Below are 15,964 nucleotides of genomic sequence, written 5' to 3'. Positions count from 1 at the left end.
ACCAGTTGGACTTAGGTCGCTGCATTGGGGCCTCAGCTGGACCTGAGTGGGGTGTGTGCTAATGGCTCTGTCCTCTGCCCAGGCCTGTTTCATCAGGCACAGGGTTGTGAGTATGGAAGATTCTGGTGCCCCAACATACGGAACTAAGAACAAAACACATACTAAATCATAAATGAGCTACTCATTTTTGAAATGAAACAAAACTCTCATGCGTACTGAAACTACAATACTTCCTGAATTTTCTGATTTCCTCTCTTGTTTTCTGTGTCTCTGCTGGTGCCCCAGGCTCACGACTGACTTGTCCAGTGAGGGTATGTGGCCCAGGGTCCCGCACCGCCCACTCAAGTAGGGGGCTCCCATTCAGAAGAGAAGGGGCCCACCCTCGACGGTAGGGATAAGGAACGGGGTGCGGGAGAGGTTTGGCCTGCAGCTCCTGGACGGGAAGCCTGGGCTGCGGAGGAGCAGCTGCGTCAGGGCGGCAGGGGTCCGCGCTTGCATGCGGGAAGTTCCCCCTTTCACCGTCAGAGGGCAGGCGGCCGCTGGAGGAGAGGGGAGCCCTCGCACACGCATAACTTGGGGGCCCCTCCCCAAGGAAAGGTCTAGAGGTGGGGCGTGGATTCTGGGCTCTGGGATGTCCTCCTTGTGCTGTTTCGACCCAGGTTTGGAGCCGAGTAGGGGACACGGCTCTGGACGAAGGACGACCTCATCGCCAGGACCCGCCCTCCCATTCATCCTCTGTGGCCATGCTGAGTTCCTGTTGTGTTTGGGAGCGAGTCCTGAGGTCTGGGAACTGTCCCAGGTGGCCCCAGGGGCTGGGGCTCAGCTAAGAAGGCTGGGCCATTGTCACAGAGGAAGGAGCACAGAAACTGGCCAAGGCCTTGGCCCAAGGGCTGGGTTTAAGCACCTGGGTGGGACTCTGAGCTTGCACCTTGGCAGGCCTGGTGTGGGGGCTGGGGGAGGCCAACCAGGGTAAGGGAGGTTCAGATGCGGCCTGTTTGCTGAGGCCTAAGTGTTCCCTATTGGAAAGGGAGCACCTTGCCCTAAGGGGCCCCACCTCATATCCCAGCCAGAGGCACCATTTCCTCGCCCTCAGTTACAATGAAAGCATCTCCCCGGCACCTCAGCCATCCTTCTCCTATTATCCATCATTACCCCACCATGGCACCTGGCCTCTAAGACAGGCTCCCTTCCAGCTGCCTGGACCATAAGCACTGGGAACAGAGGAAAGGAATGATGCAAAAGCTTATTGGCCCCCCCCCCCCGGCCAGCCCTGTTCCCTCTTTCCCTGTCCGAGTAGCACCCAGCCACTGGGAATCTCTCATTTCCTCTCCCCCTTCAGAACACCCTGCAGGTGTTGCTAGGGCTGCCAAGGAGGATCAGGAACATCTGGAGCGGGGGCTCTGCAGGGCGAGGGGGTGAAGGGTCACAGGCATGCCTAGAGAGACTTCCATGGCCAAGGACACATGGCCTTCTCGTTCCTTCCCACTCACTGTGACTAATGGTGAGTCTCAGTGAGCAGTGGTTTTCTGGACTCCGGAATATTCCTGCTCCTACCAGCAATGATGATGGGGTAAGGCCCTGAGCCCCCGGCTCTGCCGGTGCCAAGAACCCAATCATGGTGATTGATTTGATTAGATGCTTTTCCTCCTGGGACCCCTAAGTTGCAGAGCGCACAATGGCAGCTTGCGGGACCAGCATCCCACTACATAACTGGGAATGTTGCTTCAGGCTCATGCCACCCCCTCAGAGGTAGACCTCATCACACAGCAGGTGCAAGAATGCTCTCTGTGCCTCATCTGGTGAGACCAAGCCAAGCCAAGTATTGATTTGACAGAAAGATATGGATATGCTGGGTGGATAATGGTTAGGGGATCCTATTTCTTTCTTTTCCTGTTCAGAGAACATGTCTCCTCTGCCTCACCCCGCTGGAAAGCAGAGGCCGGATGAGGGAGAGTGTTCTCATCGGTCACTCAGGGACGCCTCCATCTCCCTGGTCTCCTTCCAGGAGCTCAAGACCATAAAGCCTCTGGGAACAAGGTCCCCCTCTCCCACCACGGCAAACACTCCCAGCATCTTCGCCTCTCCATATATTCTTAGAACCAGTCAATATGATTCATTTTACATGGGCATAATTTCCTGCTGTTGCCACGGAGTCCTCCCTGCCTTGCCCATCAGCAGCGACATGATCCAGTTTCTGGTTATATTGGTCAACCAAGATATTGATATTATTAATAATGGATATCTATATGCTGACCTTTGTCCACACAACTGAATCACTTTGGGCTGGCTGTCATATTTCTTTAAGAGGTATTGATAAGCCCATTACTGGAAGGGCATGTATCATTTGAGGTGTGTGCTTTCCACTCACCTTCAAGCATCTCCTGTGAAAATCTACCCTCATTAGGTGAGCTAGTGTGGGTACATGGGCCTGTGCGAGAGGAAGTCGGTGTGCATGTGCTTATGTGGTATGTGGGCGTGGGGGTGTGTGTGTACATGCGTATGAGAGTGTGCATGTATTTGTGAGTCTGTCGTGAACACCAGCCCTTTTAGAGCTGATCAAATAGTCAATTAGAGCATTATAGGGAGGTAGCAGAATCAGAGAGTTCCTACAAATACACTGTGATGTAGTGTTTGATCTTTAGATGCCTCTTGTCTCCTAGGACTTGCGCAGGAGGCTTGGCTTTATAAGGATATTATTAGGTTGATGCCTCGTTCTGTCAATGTACCTGCCAGGCAAGAGACAGCACTCGCTGGGAGCAGTCTGGCCAGAACCAGCCACGGGGAGGTGCGCTGAAGGCTATGCTACAGGCTTGACTTGGGGGGCACGCCGGTCCCAGCCTCAGTCTCTTCCTCTGTGTAGTGGCACTAGTGAATCCTGCTCCACTTTCTTAAAGCCAGAGAGGGAAGGTTGACTCAGCTCAGCCTCTCAACCTTCTGCATGGAAACTCCCTGTCGTGGGAACACTGGCCACTCCACGAGGCCTCATTGTTTGTTACACATGGGGGGTGTCACCCGTTGCCTGTTAGCAGGGTTCTGTGGGAGAACGCACACTTTGTGTGCTCACATGTGTGTGTTGCCCAGGCATACAGATCTCATTACTACCTCTCTTTGTGACTGCTGTCATTCCTATCTGCGTGGACAGTGGCATCAGGGAGTGCTTCTATCAAATCAGTCTACAGGGACCTGTTCCTGTTTGGACCCAGACATTCTCACTTGTCGGGGAAGACTCTTCACTCGGCCCTGTAAAGGGAAGCCAGCTAGCTAGAGAGATCTTTTGGATCCTAAGACATAATGTATGAATAAACCAGACATGGATTAATTAGGTGTGACTGCATCATTAAATTAGAATAATGAACAAACAGCCACGTATGGCATTCAAATCTGCCTAGAATGACTCCAAGGGTTGCTTTCAAGTAAGTCACCTGTCAGTTTGTAGGTTTGGGGGACTCTGGGGAGTTAGGTTCCTGTCATATCTTGAGAAGTGGATTCTTTAGGCACCACCTACTCCAGGCGAGAAGCATCCTTTAATGGGCACCCAGACTCTACAACTGAATCTAAACGATGGCTTGGTTCAATACAGCATCATCTATGCACGCTTCAGCTGCAAGCATTTCTCAGAGTGAAATACGACGGTAGCATAGGTGCTCAAGAGACAGGAGGGAGAAGTTAAGAGGTGTGGGCAGCGGATGTGAAATGTATCGATCCCATAGTATTTATGTGGATGTGCACATTGGCTCTTGTGCACGTGAGCGCACACACACACACACACACACACACTCATACACACTTTTTGCATTTCCATGAACTCTTTTCTTCTGTCGACACTCCCCATTTCAGCCAGAGAGATTGGAAGGTGAACTAAGTCTCGTTTAATTTTAGAAACAGCTGCTGAACGGCAGCCCCCTGCCCTTGGCCGACGGCACCCCTCACGATCCTAAGACAGAGCGACTGTGCAGCAAGAACTGTTTTTATCTTCAGCAAAGAGGAGGACACCAACAGCTAAGACAGAGGGGAGAAAATGGGAAGAAGGCTCACTTGCCTGGCCAGGGAGCTGTGGGAGAGCCTAATGCAGGGGGGCTTTGTTAGTAAGATCTGTTCGGTATCTAGAAACCTTTGATCTGGAGATGCTTTCAACAAAGGTGATAATTAATTAAAGCCGAGTGTATTGCAATAAAGTAACATCACGGTCAGTTGATGCGCTGTCCAGAGCCGGCCTTCGGAAGTGTCTGTCATTTAAACTCTTGTTGGAGGCCAGCACATTGTCATTTTTTTTTTCCTGAGCTTTGATCAATATTTTTGGCTGTTCTGTCCTCACGGAACCAGAACTACGTCTGTCTCTATGAGGGCACCCATTTATTTACATCTTGCAGATGGCCTCGTAGGATGTGTTCCTGAGCTAAGCTGCTGGGAATCGCTCTGTGTGCGATGAGTGTTAGTCAGCTCATGCTGGAGGGGAGATACAAGGGAGGATAGCAGAAACCAAATGTGGAGCAGGTGGAAGGGGAGAAGCCCTGTAAACGCGTGGTTCCCAAACAGCCCCTTCTACTCGCAGAGGGACCCAGAAAGCAGGGCAATTACCCCGGGCCTGCCCACCTGGCTGCCTTGTTGGTTCCTATGGGCAGGGCTTCAACTCCAGCTTTATACTCACCCAGAGCCACTGGAAACTGGATGAGGTGATAAGGAGGATGCCCTCAGGGCAAGCATATCAGTCTGGAAATTCCTCTGCCACCATTTCTACCTCTGTCATTGTCTTTCTGCCTTGGCATCTTTAACTGTACCCCATGTTGCCAAGTGGAACATGGGTCTTCCTCTTCAGGTCTCATGTTGGGGTTTTCGAGAGCATTTTAAATGGCAAGGAGAAGAAGGAAAAGAGGGAGATGCAGGGTGATAATAAAAGGGTTACCACTAAGTTGGGAAGGATTCTGTTCCCCTCCCTAGGCTGTCTGCGTAAGATTGCGTGCTTTCCATGATTCTTGGGGAGTTTGTGTATTTAAAGGCCTTCAGAAAAGGCAAAGGTAACGGAGGTGAATGAGCTTCTGTAGAAAGCCCAAAAGGTGGGCAGCCGGATCCCTGCCACACCCTGCTTGCATTTAGGAGAAATGCAGCATTCTGCTTGGAGTGCCCAGCTTGACTGACTTGGCCAAGTCCTCTGTGTGTGTGTGTGTGTGTGTGTGTGTGTGTGTGTGTACGTGTGCGCGTGTGTGCACGAGAGCATATAGGTGTGTGTGAAAACACTACAAGAGAAAAGCAAGGCTGGGATTCCAAGGAGCAGCGGGTGGGAAAGGGAATGAATAGGGTGGAGGGAACTATCTCTGCAGAGAGCTGGGCTCTGCGGCTGGCCACTCAGCTCCTGGATGAAAGGTCAGTTCTAAAATGAGTTGATCGGTAAGCAGAAGCAAGCAAGCCTTCAAAGGGTGACGGGTGGGAGGTGAAGGAACCCTCTCCCAAACTTGGACTTCTGGGTGGGGTATTAGACAGGCAAACAAGAGCACACCTCCACATTGAAACTTAGATCATTGACAAACCCAAGCCAAGAATTCTGAGGTGGAACATGTATGGAATCACAAGGACAGCGTCATTCTCCCAAGATTCTTTCCTTTTATCCACGGACCATCTTCTTGATCATGCATATAGCCTTGCAAGAAGAAATTACTCCTAATAGCATCTTCATGCCACTTGAATTTGTCATTGCTTCTCTGCACGCGCACATGAGCGTGCACACACACACACACACACACACACACACACTCACACAACACCTACACAGGGTGCAGCATCTTCCCTCTCTCAATCCTCTCGTACCCATAGGAACATACAGATTTTCACACTGTCTAACTATTCTCTCTGCATGTCACATGGGATTTTCCTTCCAAGTTCAGAAGCTGCTGCAGTGTCAGCCACTGTCAACCACTGCTCCCAGCTTCCTGCTGGCATTTTGGCCCTACAACTTTGTTTTCCTTTTTTTTTTTTTTTTTGCCTACAATGTTGGGCCTTATTCTCTGTTGCACCTCTCTCTCCTCTATAGCCTGCCTACTCCAAATCCTGTTTAGTAGGTCCCTACAGGGTCAATTTAGAAACGGACCACCTTCTGATAACATGGAAGGTGTGAGTCGTGCAGTGTTTTCCCCAAATCTATCTGAGGTAAGGAAGACCAGCTCCCAACCAAGGAGGTGGTGTCTCAGATGTCTTCTCAGGGATCACTCAGAAGCTCATCTCCCATCCTGGTATATCAATTATAATAATGAGGATGATAACGCTAAGAATAGTGGCAGCGATGGTCAAGCTCAAATCGCTGCCGTGTGGCGCGATCACCGGGCTTCATGAATGGCCCTGGAAACAAACCAGCTCGTTAAAAGCACTCTGTGAACTGTACAACACGCCTGTGCGAGGGGCATACCCATGACATCCATTTCTGTAACTGTTTTCCTTTGGGTTGTTTTCAAGCTATCACTTCCCTTAAGAAAAGCTTTTCTTTTTGTTTTATTTTGTTTTGTGTTTGAGGAACCATAAACATCCAGCCAACTAGAGCAGGTGGAGAGAGTGAAAGTATGCCAGGGGGTTCTTTCAACCCAATCTAGAATTCCCATTAAAGCTGAGGGGGGAAAAGAGGGTTAACGTCTCCCTGTTGAATTGCACTGAAATCTAGGCCAGCTCTGGTTCCCACACGTGTGGGATGCGCTTAGTCATGCTTGTACATGGATGCATATGCGTGCACGTGTGCGCAGTAATTTATCTGTGTATAGATTCTGAGGAAGTCTGTTTAGAAGATAAATGAAATCATGCATAAGCAGAAAATAACCACCGATCATTAAATAAAGTGATCATTTCCCCAATTTTTTTTTCTTTGCTCCTAAATGGGATACTTATCAACATCTGGAGTTTGAAGGTTTTTTTTTTTTTTTTGGAATGACTACTATTGCTCATTTTCTTTAATGAAACATATTTTTTTAAAAATGGTTTTCTTCTTTTCTTATTACAGCTATCCCGTTTTCCATATCTCTTTCTCACAAGGCATATCTTTCTTTTAAAAACTATAGGTGTGTGCCCAGCCATTCATTCTATCAGCGTCTTTCCCTGGACAGAAATGAATTTTTATTTTTCAAAGTAATTTTTTTTAAAGCTCACCTTAATTGAGCATATGCCCACGCTGATCCTTCAGCTTCACTGTCTCTTAGACTCATTTGAGAACGGAAATCAGATAGAGCCTCACTGGTTTTAATTCACCTACCTCAGGAAAAAACAACAACAACAAAAAAACAAAAAAAACCAACGAGCCCTCTCGGCTAAAGTCAAGTGGTGGAAACTCAATGTTCTGAGAATTGTTACATCTTACATGAAAACACGAGACATAATTTTATGAAGATGGTCACAAATCACCAAAACATAATCATAACCCTCACCCTTTTCCGTTCTCCCAGAGGCACCCCACATCATGGGGCTTCAGGCATTTCCTACTCAGATACCATTGAAATGAGAGGTGCATCTGCTGAGGAGTATATTTTAAAACGATATACTCTCCAGTGCTCTATCCACAGCAGGTTCCATTACTCTGTCCCCACCCTGCCTCTGGATATAGTGTGAAAGTATGAGGGGCTAAAGTTCCTGCAGCTGTAGCTCCTGGATTGGGAGCCCCTGGGGTTGCCAGTAGAGTAGATTTTCCTCCATGCAGCGGGGGGGAATCTCAATGCAAAGTGGTTACCCAGGCCACAGATGTGTTCTGACTGGTTAACAAGGGGGGCTGTGATGTGGACTTCGCTGTTTATATTAAAATGCATTGTAGGCTCTGGGAACAAGCATACATCAGTAGTAAAGGCTGTTTAAACCTTTGGGGACAGCCCTATGTTTAGATTACATTAATTCATAAATATTATACTAAATACCACTTAAATTGGGCTTAAATGACTTCAAAGATAATGCATTACAATATGGCTATCCAGAGAGCACTAGTCTTTATGTCTCCCAGTAACTCCGTCTTTGCTGCCTCCTATCCTGCTAGACCAAAGTTATGAATGGATTGCGGGCTTGTTCGTGTGTGGTCCAATATGTATGTGTGTGTGTGTTTATGTGTGTGTGTATTTTAAGTCACTGCTTCAGTTTGTTCTGCAGGAAATAAAAATAAGAAAGAGAAATAAATACAAAGTGACAGAAGGGAGGAACTAGACCAGTGGGTGACCTGTTCCCTTCTCCAAGGGAGAAAAATTCTATAGGAAGGGGCAAAATTGGTCCTTAGCTCACTTCTGCTGCTACCCCAGGAGTTGGCCTCTCTCCTTTTTAATCAATAGTACATTGTTTTTCTCTTTGGAACCTGGGAAAACAATCTTTCTCAAAGTGTTTCTAATGGGATAAAAAACAAGACTCGGAGTTAGCAGAGAGAAGTGGCATTAAGTGGGTTTTCTTATTTAGGTGTTGTTTCTTCAAATTGTAATTCTGGGCTTTTCCCTCCCCCTTTCCTTCTCTGCCTAGCACCCAGATCTCCCCTTGCCCAATTGCTTTCTGGTCTTCAGGGGGTGAAGTTACCTTTACAGTAATTACCCCAGTTCACAACTGCTATTTGCTGCCACCCCAGCCCAACACCCTTTCTCTGATACCGCTAGGTTTGCTTCACAACACCCACCCACTCCCTCCTCCACAGACTCCCAATTTGACTGGAGTAATTGCCTTTTAAGGTTCACTCTACGCATGGCAGGTATTCCATTAACCCTTAGAACTCCTTCCTTCTTTAGTTACCTGAAATGGCAGGTGGCCAACAAATAGATATCCACCTGAAATCTCATGCATTTAATTTAATTTTTAGTTCTTTTTCTTTTATTTTCTTCCTTTCTCCTTCCTTCCTTTCTTCCTTGCTTCCTTCCTTCCTTCCTTTTTTTCGCCAATACCATATATATGCCATCCTCACTGGAGGCCACTGTTCTGTGATGTCTCTCAATTTTATCCCAATATGATTCATTAGAAGTTAGAAATTCAAGAACGGGAAAGAAAGAGCCACAAATATGCCCTGAAACCAGGCTTAACAAAGGCATGTTTCTATCCCTAGCCTCATGCTGTCAATTTAGAGTTGGGGAAAATCTAGAAGCCAAATGCAACCGTCATTCTTCAAGCCTCATCGTGCTTTTTGACTTAACAGTAATTAATTACCAGCGGCAAGCAAGTAATGTTTTAAGGTGGCTGGAGGCTTATTTTATCAGGATTAGCTAATAAATCAGGCTGTATCACTGAAGGAAGAGTTCAAACTCTTCTAGGACTGAATAAACCAGACCTCAGAAACTGTTTCATTTTTTCAGCTCTCCCTGAGCTTCCAGGCACTCGTAGGGATATTGTGGCCCATCCTTGCCTGTAAAAATCTGAGGGAAGGAGAGGCCGGAAGTTTCATAGGGAAAATAAATGCTCAGTCTGTGAAGGGTGAGCTGCGACGAGGCACCCAGCATGCTGGAGCCAACGGGCCTGCCTGCCACGGAGGGAGTCAGTTTAGGGGAAGAATTATTTAGAAAATGAAGTTTTGCTTGTCCTAGGAATCCTGGCCAGATATGTGTATGTCTATATATGTTATGATGTATAGGATACAACTACATATATCATAAGCTTCTCTACCTTCCTTATGCAAATGTTGATAATTCTATTTCTTTGCTACAATACAAGGGAGTCCAAATAACATCAGAAACAGTGATGACACCAGCAAGAAGGGCTCATGAGACGAAACCAAGGAATATTGTTAAAGTTTATCTTCATTTGAAATAAAGAAAAAATAAACTGCCCCAACCCAGATCCCAGGAAGCTCAGCTCTTCACAACTGTCTTTTGCCTCTAGTGGGTTCTGATATTTTTCTCTAACTTGAAAATCTTAAACCGTCACAAGAACTGATCATTAAGATGGGCAAAGGATTTCCCTAACCATGCTTTTTAAATTTTATTCATTACTATGTTTAAATCTGGGGACGTATTAGAATGACAAAGGTTTGATACAAACCTTGATTAGCTTGTAGGGAGCTTGATTGCAAAGGGAAAAACTACAAAGATATGGTTGACTTGAGGGGGGGAAAGGATCAAATATTTTAAACACTGCCTCTCCATTCCACCTTTCCAGTTTATCTTCTCAACAGACATTTTCTCCATATTGGATAAAGGTAGGTTTCTCTCTCCATTACAGCCCCCACCCTCACCCCACCCCCCAAAACTCAGTATATTTCCATTCTGCTGTATTTTTGTACTACTCCACATGCCATTAACTTTAAGATTTACTCCTCAGCAGGCAAGCTGGAAGATGCTAAAGCCAATAAAAACTGCTCTCTGGGACTCCAACTATGAAGAGTTTGGAGCTGTGCTTAGTATTCGGATGAAGGGAGGGCTGGAAAAGGAGGGAGGTTGTGATAGTGAAAACCACTGCTGCTTAGAGAGCCAGACAGCTCTGCGCTCTGCACCTAATGTGCTGGAGGATCGGCTCTGTTCATAGCCCATTTGTGGCCAAGGATGAGGCTGCTCTCCGTGTGTGGGGGTGTGTGCGTGTGCATGTGTGTGTGTGTGTGTTTTCATCCTTAAAACCACTAGCTCTAACACAGCGTCTTCAGTGGCTCTCCACACTACTGTTTATTAAAAACAGAATGTCCATACACATCCCTTACAACTTCCATAGCCCGGTGCTCTTTCCCTGCCTGCCGATCAATCTCTCTCACAAAACATTTAACTTGCCCACACGGCTCCAGCCCCGGTTAATCCCCGTTGCACATCCGATACATGACTGTTAGAGAGCGGAGCACTGGGCTAATTTCGTCACCCACCAGCCACCCACACACATTCTACAACTGAACACATTTGGGGCTCTGCCTTAAAGATAATAAAACAAGGAGAACACAGGCAGGCTTCAGACAATTCCCACGACCACTTTCCTAAAAAGTTGCTGGGTTTTAATTCTTTGATTATTCTGTCTCTCCCTCCCCCAAGTATTCACTAGCAATGACTGCTTCAAGGGAGAGAAATAACGTACTATAAACCTCTCTGCATGGTGAGTTTGGGATAATTTAGGCTATACCTTTTAAAATGCATATCTTGCAAACACAGACTTCCCCCCTCCCCCCAAAAGCTCTACTTTCCTGAGAAGGGGATCATTCAGGCTTCCCCGACTCCCCACTCCACCCAGGGGATGGCTGGTTCCTTGCTAATTCTTGCCTTAGGTTTTGTCCCTCCTTCCTTCAAACATTCAACCCCCTCCCCCACCACTAACACCACAACCGGATTACTGAGGTACACATATCTACAGGGAGAGTTCACTGTTACATTGATAGCGAAATAAAAATATCTCTTTGAATTTGTCACCTCTCTCCTTTTTAGACGGCTGCGCTCCTGCTACTCTGGCCCGGAGCGGAGAAGGGGGAGACCATCTCCTCTTAGTATTTTCAGCACCACGGCGATGGACAGCACCTCGATCCCTGGTCGGCTGAGCGTCTGCCAGTCTGCTCAACGTCCCGGACTCGGCCGGTGCAGATGTCCCCGTCCCAATCATTTAAGTCGCTGTACCCAAAAATTCAAGCCCTATTTCCCCTCGATCCTCTCTGTCTTTCTCTTCATATTCTGCTCCCACTGCTCTCCCCACGGCACCGCTTTTATCAGCTCGTCGCCCCAAACCCAATCTTGCCCCAGCGAACAGCTCCCCACGCACCCAGTCCTGGTCTCCGCTGCCCGAGCGCCTCCCTCCTCGGCGTCCGCCCGAGGCTCCCTCTCGCGCCGTCTCTCGCTAGTCCGTCGCCTGCCGGCCGGTCCGACCGCCAGCTCCTTCTCCCCAGCAAAGTTGGGAGGGAAAGGTGCACTCACCTTTGTGCATGCCTGTGAACCTGTCCTTCAGAACCGTAAGCTCGTAGATCTTGCCGAACTCCTCGAAGAGGGGCTTGAGGTCCTTCTCATCCAGGTTGCGGGGGATCTGCCCAATGAACAGCTTGATGGCATCGTGGTCCTTCATGGGAATGGTCGACGGGTTCCCCGGGCTGTGGCTTAATCCGTTCATGTGCCCGGCGCTGCCCGGGCTGCTACCGAGCCCGTTGGTACTGAGGCTCGCGTTGTCAGCCTGTCCGTTTGCTAACGTGGCCATCTTTATATACATAGAGAAAATCTTCTTTCCTTTTATTCTTTCTCGCTCGCACTCTCTCGCTCCTCTCCCTCGCAAGCTCGCTCGCGCTCACACACGCACACGCATACACACACTCGGGTTCTCTCCCCCTCGGTTTCGCTATATCTCGCTCTCCTCTCGCTCTCTGCTCTCTTTCTCTTCTCTCGCTCGCTCGCGCTCGCGCTCTCTCTCCTCTCCCCCCTCCCTCTCCTCTCTTCTCTTCTCTCTCTCCCTCTCTCTCTTTCGGTCTGATCTGATTTTTTTTTTTTTTTTTTTTTTTTTTACATTGAACAGACAGGATCTCTGTCCTTTCCGTTTAAACAGGCTGGACCGGTTCAAGTTCCCAGTCAGACCAGGGGTGGGGGCAGCGAGGGCGCGCGTGAAGGAGGGGTCTCGGGGACCGAAGAGGGCACGATGGCGGGGGGCTCCCGCACGACGGCGGGCGGCGGCCGGGAGCCGGACGGCGTGGGGCGGCGCCGGCCCCGCGCGCCTCCCCCGTCGGCGGCCCCGGCGAGCGTCGGTGGTACAGTCCGAGACGGCCCCCGGCTATAAATAGCGCCAGGCGCATGGCTCTTCGGGAGGCGCTGAGATTCCGGCGCGGCAGCCGCGAAGAGCGGCTGCCTGTTAGGAATCGGGTTGCTGGCCTCCTCTTTGCCTTTTGGGGGTTCTTTTTGTTATAGCAGCAGGTGCAACTTTTTATATTTTAAAAACATAGCTTTTCATTTTTGTGTGGGTATGTAGTGGGGCGTAATCCACCGAGCTGCGCTCTATTAGGGCGCCAGGCGGACGAAGCAAAGGCCGGGATGGCGGGCGGGGCGGCGGCGAAGGCAGCGGTGGAATGGGCGCTTTTCTCTCCCATTTGGTTCCCTTTATTTACTTAGACTAGAAAAAGCGAGCCGGCTTGGAGGGAGTACGCCCAGCGATCCGAGTGCGCATTGATCAGTGTCGAGAGAAAAAAAGCTACATAAATATATATTATGTGGATAAATCTATAGACAAGAGCTCTCTTTCGCGCGCGCTCGCGCGCTCTGTCTCTCCGTCTCTGCTTTTTTTCCTCCTCGCTTTCCCAACCTGCCAGAGCAGCCCCAAATCTTCGCCCTCCCGCACGGCATCTACGGCTATCCGAGCCACCTGGGAGGACGGGACTGGGGAGCTGCTGGGTTGCGCTGTGGGGACGGGGCGTGTTGATTCCGGGCTCGACCCTCGTCCCAGTCCGCCTGAGAAGGCTGGAGGTGGGTGTTTCCGTCCCGGACGGCCTCTCCCGCCCTGAAGAGCGGCGGCTGGTCCCGCAGGCGGCTGGCGGGAGGAAGGTAGGAGCCGGGAGCCTCGGCCCGCTCGCCCGCCGGGGAAGGTGGCAGGCCCTGGGCGCGGTGGCCAGTGCGAGGGACCGGCTTGATTTTGCCCACGTCTGCTTTACTGGTTCAAATTTAATTTTTTTTTCTCTTAATCTACCATCAAAGAAATTAAGCCCCCAGTCGCTCTCCGGGCTGTGGCCGGACCCAGACTGGCGCGCGGTGCGCTTCCCCCACAGGCTTCGTTCGCGGTACCTCCCGCTCCAGAAGCGCGAGGGTGGGAATCGCGTCTGCGAGCGAGAGCCAAGAGTCCGGCCGCCCAGCCGGGACTCCGCTGGTTTCCCCGCCAGGCCCACGGGGCCCAGAACATCGGCTGCGCGGGAAAGGGAGTGGCTGGAGCGGGAGCCGGGTCCAGGCAGCCCCGCCTCTGGGGGCGAATGCTGGTAGTGAACTTGGGTTGGGAGAACAGATTTTCATTTTAATGATATTTACCTGCACCCCATCCTCTCCCACAGTTGCTTTTCCAGGGCAGCCTCTTTTGGGCTTCAGAAACCGGCAAATTAAAATAACGCACCGCTCCCCCGCGGGTTGCGGAGCAGAGCTGCTGGCCTGACCCTGGTCTGGCCCCCCCAGCCCCCACCCCTTTCGGGTGTTATGGGTTTCTCTTTGCTTGCCTTCGGATTTCATGACGTTACCAGACGATATGTTTAAAATTTTATTTAAAGAAATGAAGCCCCAGCTGCCTGGAAAGCTAGAGACCAAGCCCGTTTGGTACAACCACAACGCGGAGCTCTCCAGCGCTGGGAGGAGGCCTGAGGAGGCCCTGAGGTTTGCAGCCCCAGGCCCAGGGCCCACCTGGGACACCTCTCCGGGAGGATCCTGGGCCCAAACCACACAGCAAGTACTATTGTGAGAACTGTGGAACTTCATCCTTTCCTTTTAAGATTATTCAGCCTTTGCTTGATGGGAGTGTGTGTAAGTATAGTTAATTCATAACTTGGTTCCCAGGCTTACATGATCTATTACATTATGATGGTCTCAGAATCACCCAAGTTGATGGAATCGAACAGAAACTCACACAGAGAGCCTCTCTGCCATGTGGCTGTGTGCTTGGTGTGCCTGTGACGTGCAGTGATGAGGTGCATGGCCCTGGTAGGCACACGGAGGGTGTGAGCGTGTGACTCGGAAGTTTGTGTATGTGTTGTCAGGACTGGGTGTTTGTGTGGAAGTGTACATAGACCCTGTTTGTATCCACACTCTGCCTGTGTGTGTGTGTGTGTGTGTGTGTGTGTATGTGTGTACCCACCAAGCTGAGACCTCTTCCTCCCTTTTCCCTCAGGACACATCAGCAGAGGCCAATAACTTCACCCAAAACCTCTCCTCAAACATCATTTTGTGGCACTGGTGCCCACCACCCAGGATCTCACAATGGAAGTGGAATATATTTTCTTCCATAACAGGGGAGCTTAGGAGAATAACACCTAGTTGAGGTCTCTGTTTCTCTCTCTGCCCCTCACCTGCTCAAAATGAAGCAAGAACAAGGGGAAGTGAAGGAAGCCAGCTGAGTGGGGCAGGGAAGGGTGGGTGAGGTTCACGCTCCACTCTTCTTGCCATCACTCCAGGTCCCCCTTCAAGTAAATTATTCACAGGTGTTTCATTATTCATATAATTATTGATAATAATAGCCAATACGTAAGTGAAAGCAGCCCCTGGGCAGGAGTGGGTGGGAGTTGTTAACGATACGGGGCATCTGGTTATTTCAGATGCCTGTAAAAACTCTATATGGTCTAGCACCAACTCCCTCCAGGACTATGCCCCTGCCCCCTGCACCATGCCCCCTGCCTATGTCTTTCCACACATGGACACAGGCTGTGGAGAGCTCCCTCCTTAGGCGAAGTTTTCCCACCCTCCCATCTCTCCCACCTTAGGATGGCTTATTTTGGGTCTGGACTGTCTCTCCTTAGGGGTAACACATTCCTCACCTCTCAGCTTGCTGGAAGGTGTTTGGTGAAATGCCCCACCTCCCCCCAGCTTATTGGGACAGAAGCGACCTGGACACCAAGCCCATAAAACGGGAACGAACTACCGTGTATAAACAGCAGCAGAAGCAGCTTCTGCCAAGGCATTGGTTTCTTAAAGGTATAGAGCTGGAGCTCTTAGGCTCCCACCTCTCTGTCTTAGCAGAGTGTTGGGGATAAAATAATACATACAGGTGACTCAAACTAATGCAATAAAGAAGCAGGACCCCTGAGAAAATCGTAAGGAACACAGTTAGGTTGGCTCTTTTGTATCCTTGCCCTTGATATTCTAGAAAGACTTGAGCTATTTTTTTTTAAACCTTAGATCATCAAAGAGAAATATAATTAGGGAAAGACGGGGACAAAGTATTACTGTGACATTTAAACAGATTTAAAACTTTTTTTCCAAGTGCCACTTGAAGGCCACAATTATTCAATCCACCGAGAAGGAGAAGGCTGGCAAATGGAAGCGAGAGCTGGAAACAATTGCTCCTAATTTTCTCTCTGTGCTTGGGGTTTACATTTTGTTGCTGATTCATTTTGGGGGATGTCAGGAAGCCC

General features: G+C 49.5%; 1 protein-coding gene across 50 annotated transcripts in view; it reads right to left on the bottom strand.

Annotated features, from left to right (window-relative positions):
• The window catches only part of CELF4 (CUGBP Elav-like family member 4), a 297,226-nt gene extending 284,826 nt beyond the window's left edge, over positions 1-12,400 (bottom strand). For 13 of the 50 annotated variants that reach the window (XM_074340068.1, XM_074340084.1, XM_074340067.1 and 10 more), the window contains exon 1: positions 11,802-12,345. In XM_074340068.1, coding sequence (XP_074196169.1) covers positions 11,802-12,087 — 286 coding nt within the window. In that variant the 5' untranslated portion in view covers positions 12,088-12,345. Of the gene's footprint in view, positions 1-11,801 lie in introns of all 50 variants that reach the window. The other 37 variants (XR_012498763.1, XM_074340085.1, XM_074340087.1 and 34 more) reach the window with 17 other exon arrangements.
• Between the last annotated feature and the right edge of the window lie 3,564 nt (positions 12,401-15,964).

Source organism: Rhinolophus sinicus, linkage group LG09 (genome assembly GCF_036562045.2).
Source record: "Rhinolophus sinicus isolate RSC01 linkage group LG09, ASM3656204v1, whole genome shotgun sequence".
In the NCBI taxonomy this organism is placed as follows: domain Eukaryota; kingdom Metazoa; phylum Chordata; class Mammalia; order Chiroptera; family Rhinolophidae; genus Rhinolophus; species Rhinolophus sinicus.
Note: the sequence above shows the minus strand (reverse complement) of the source record. Positions and strands in the feature narration are given on the sequence as shown.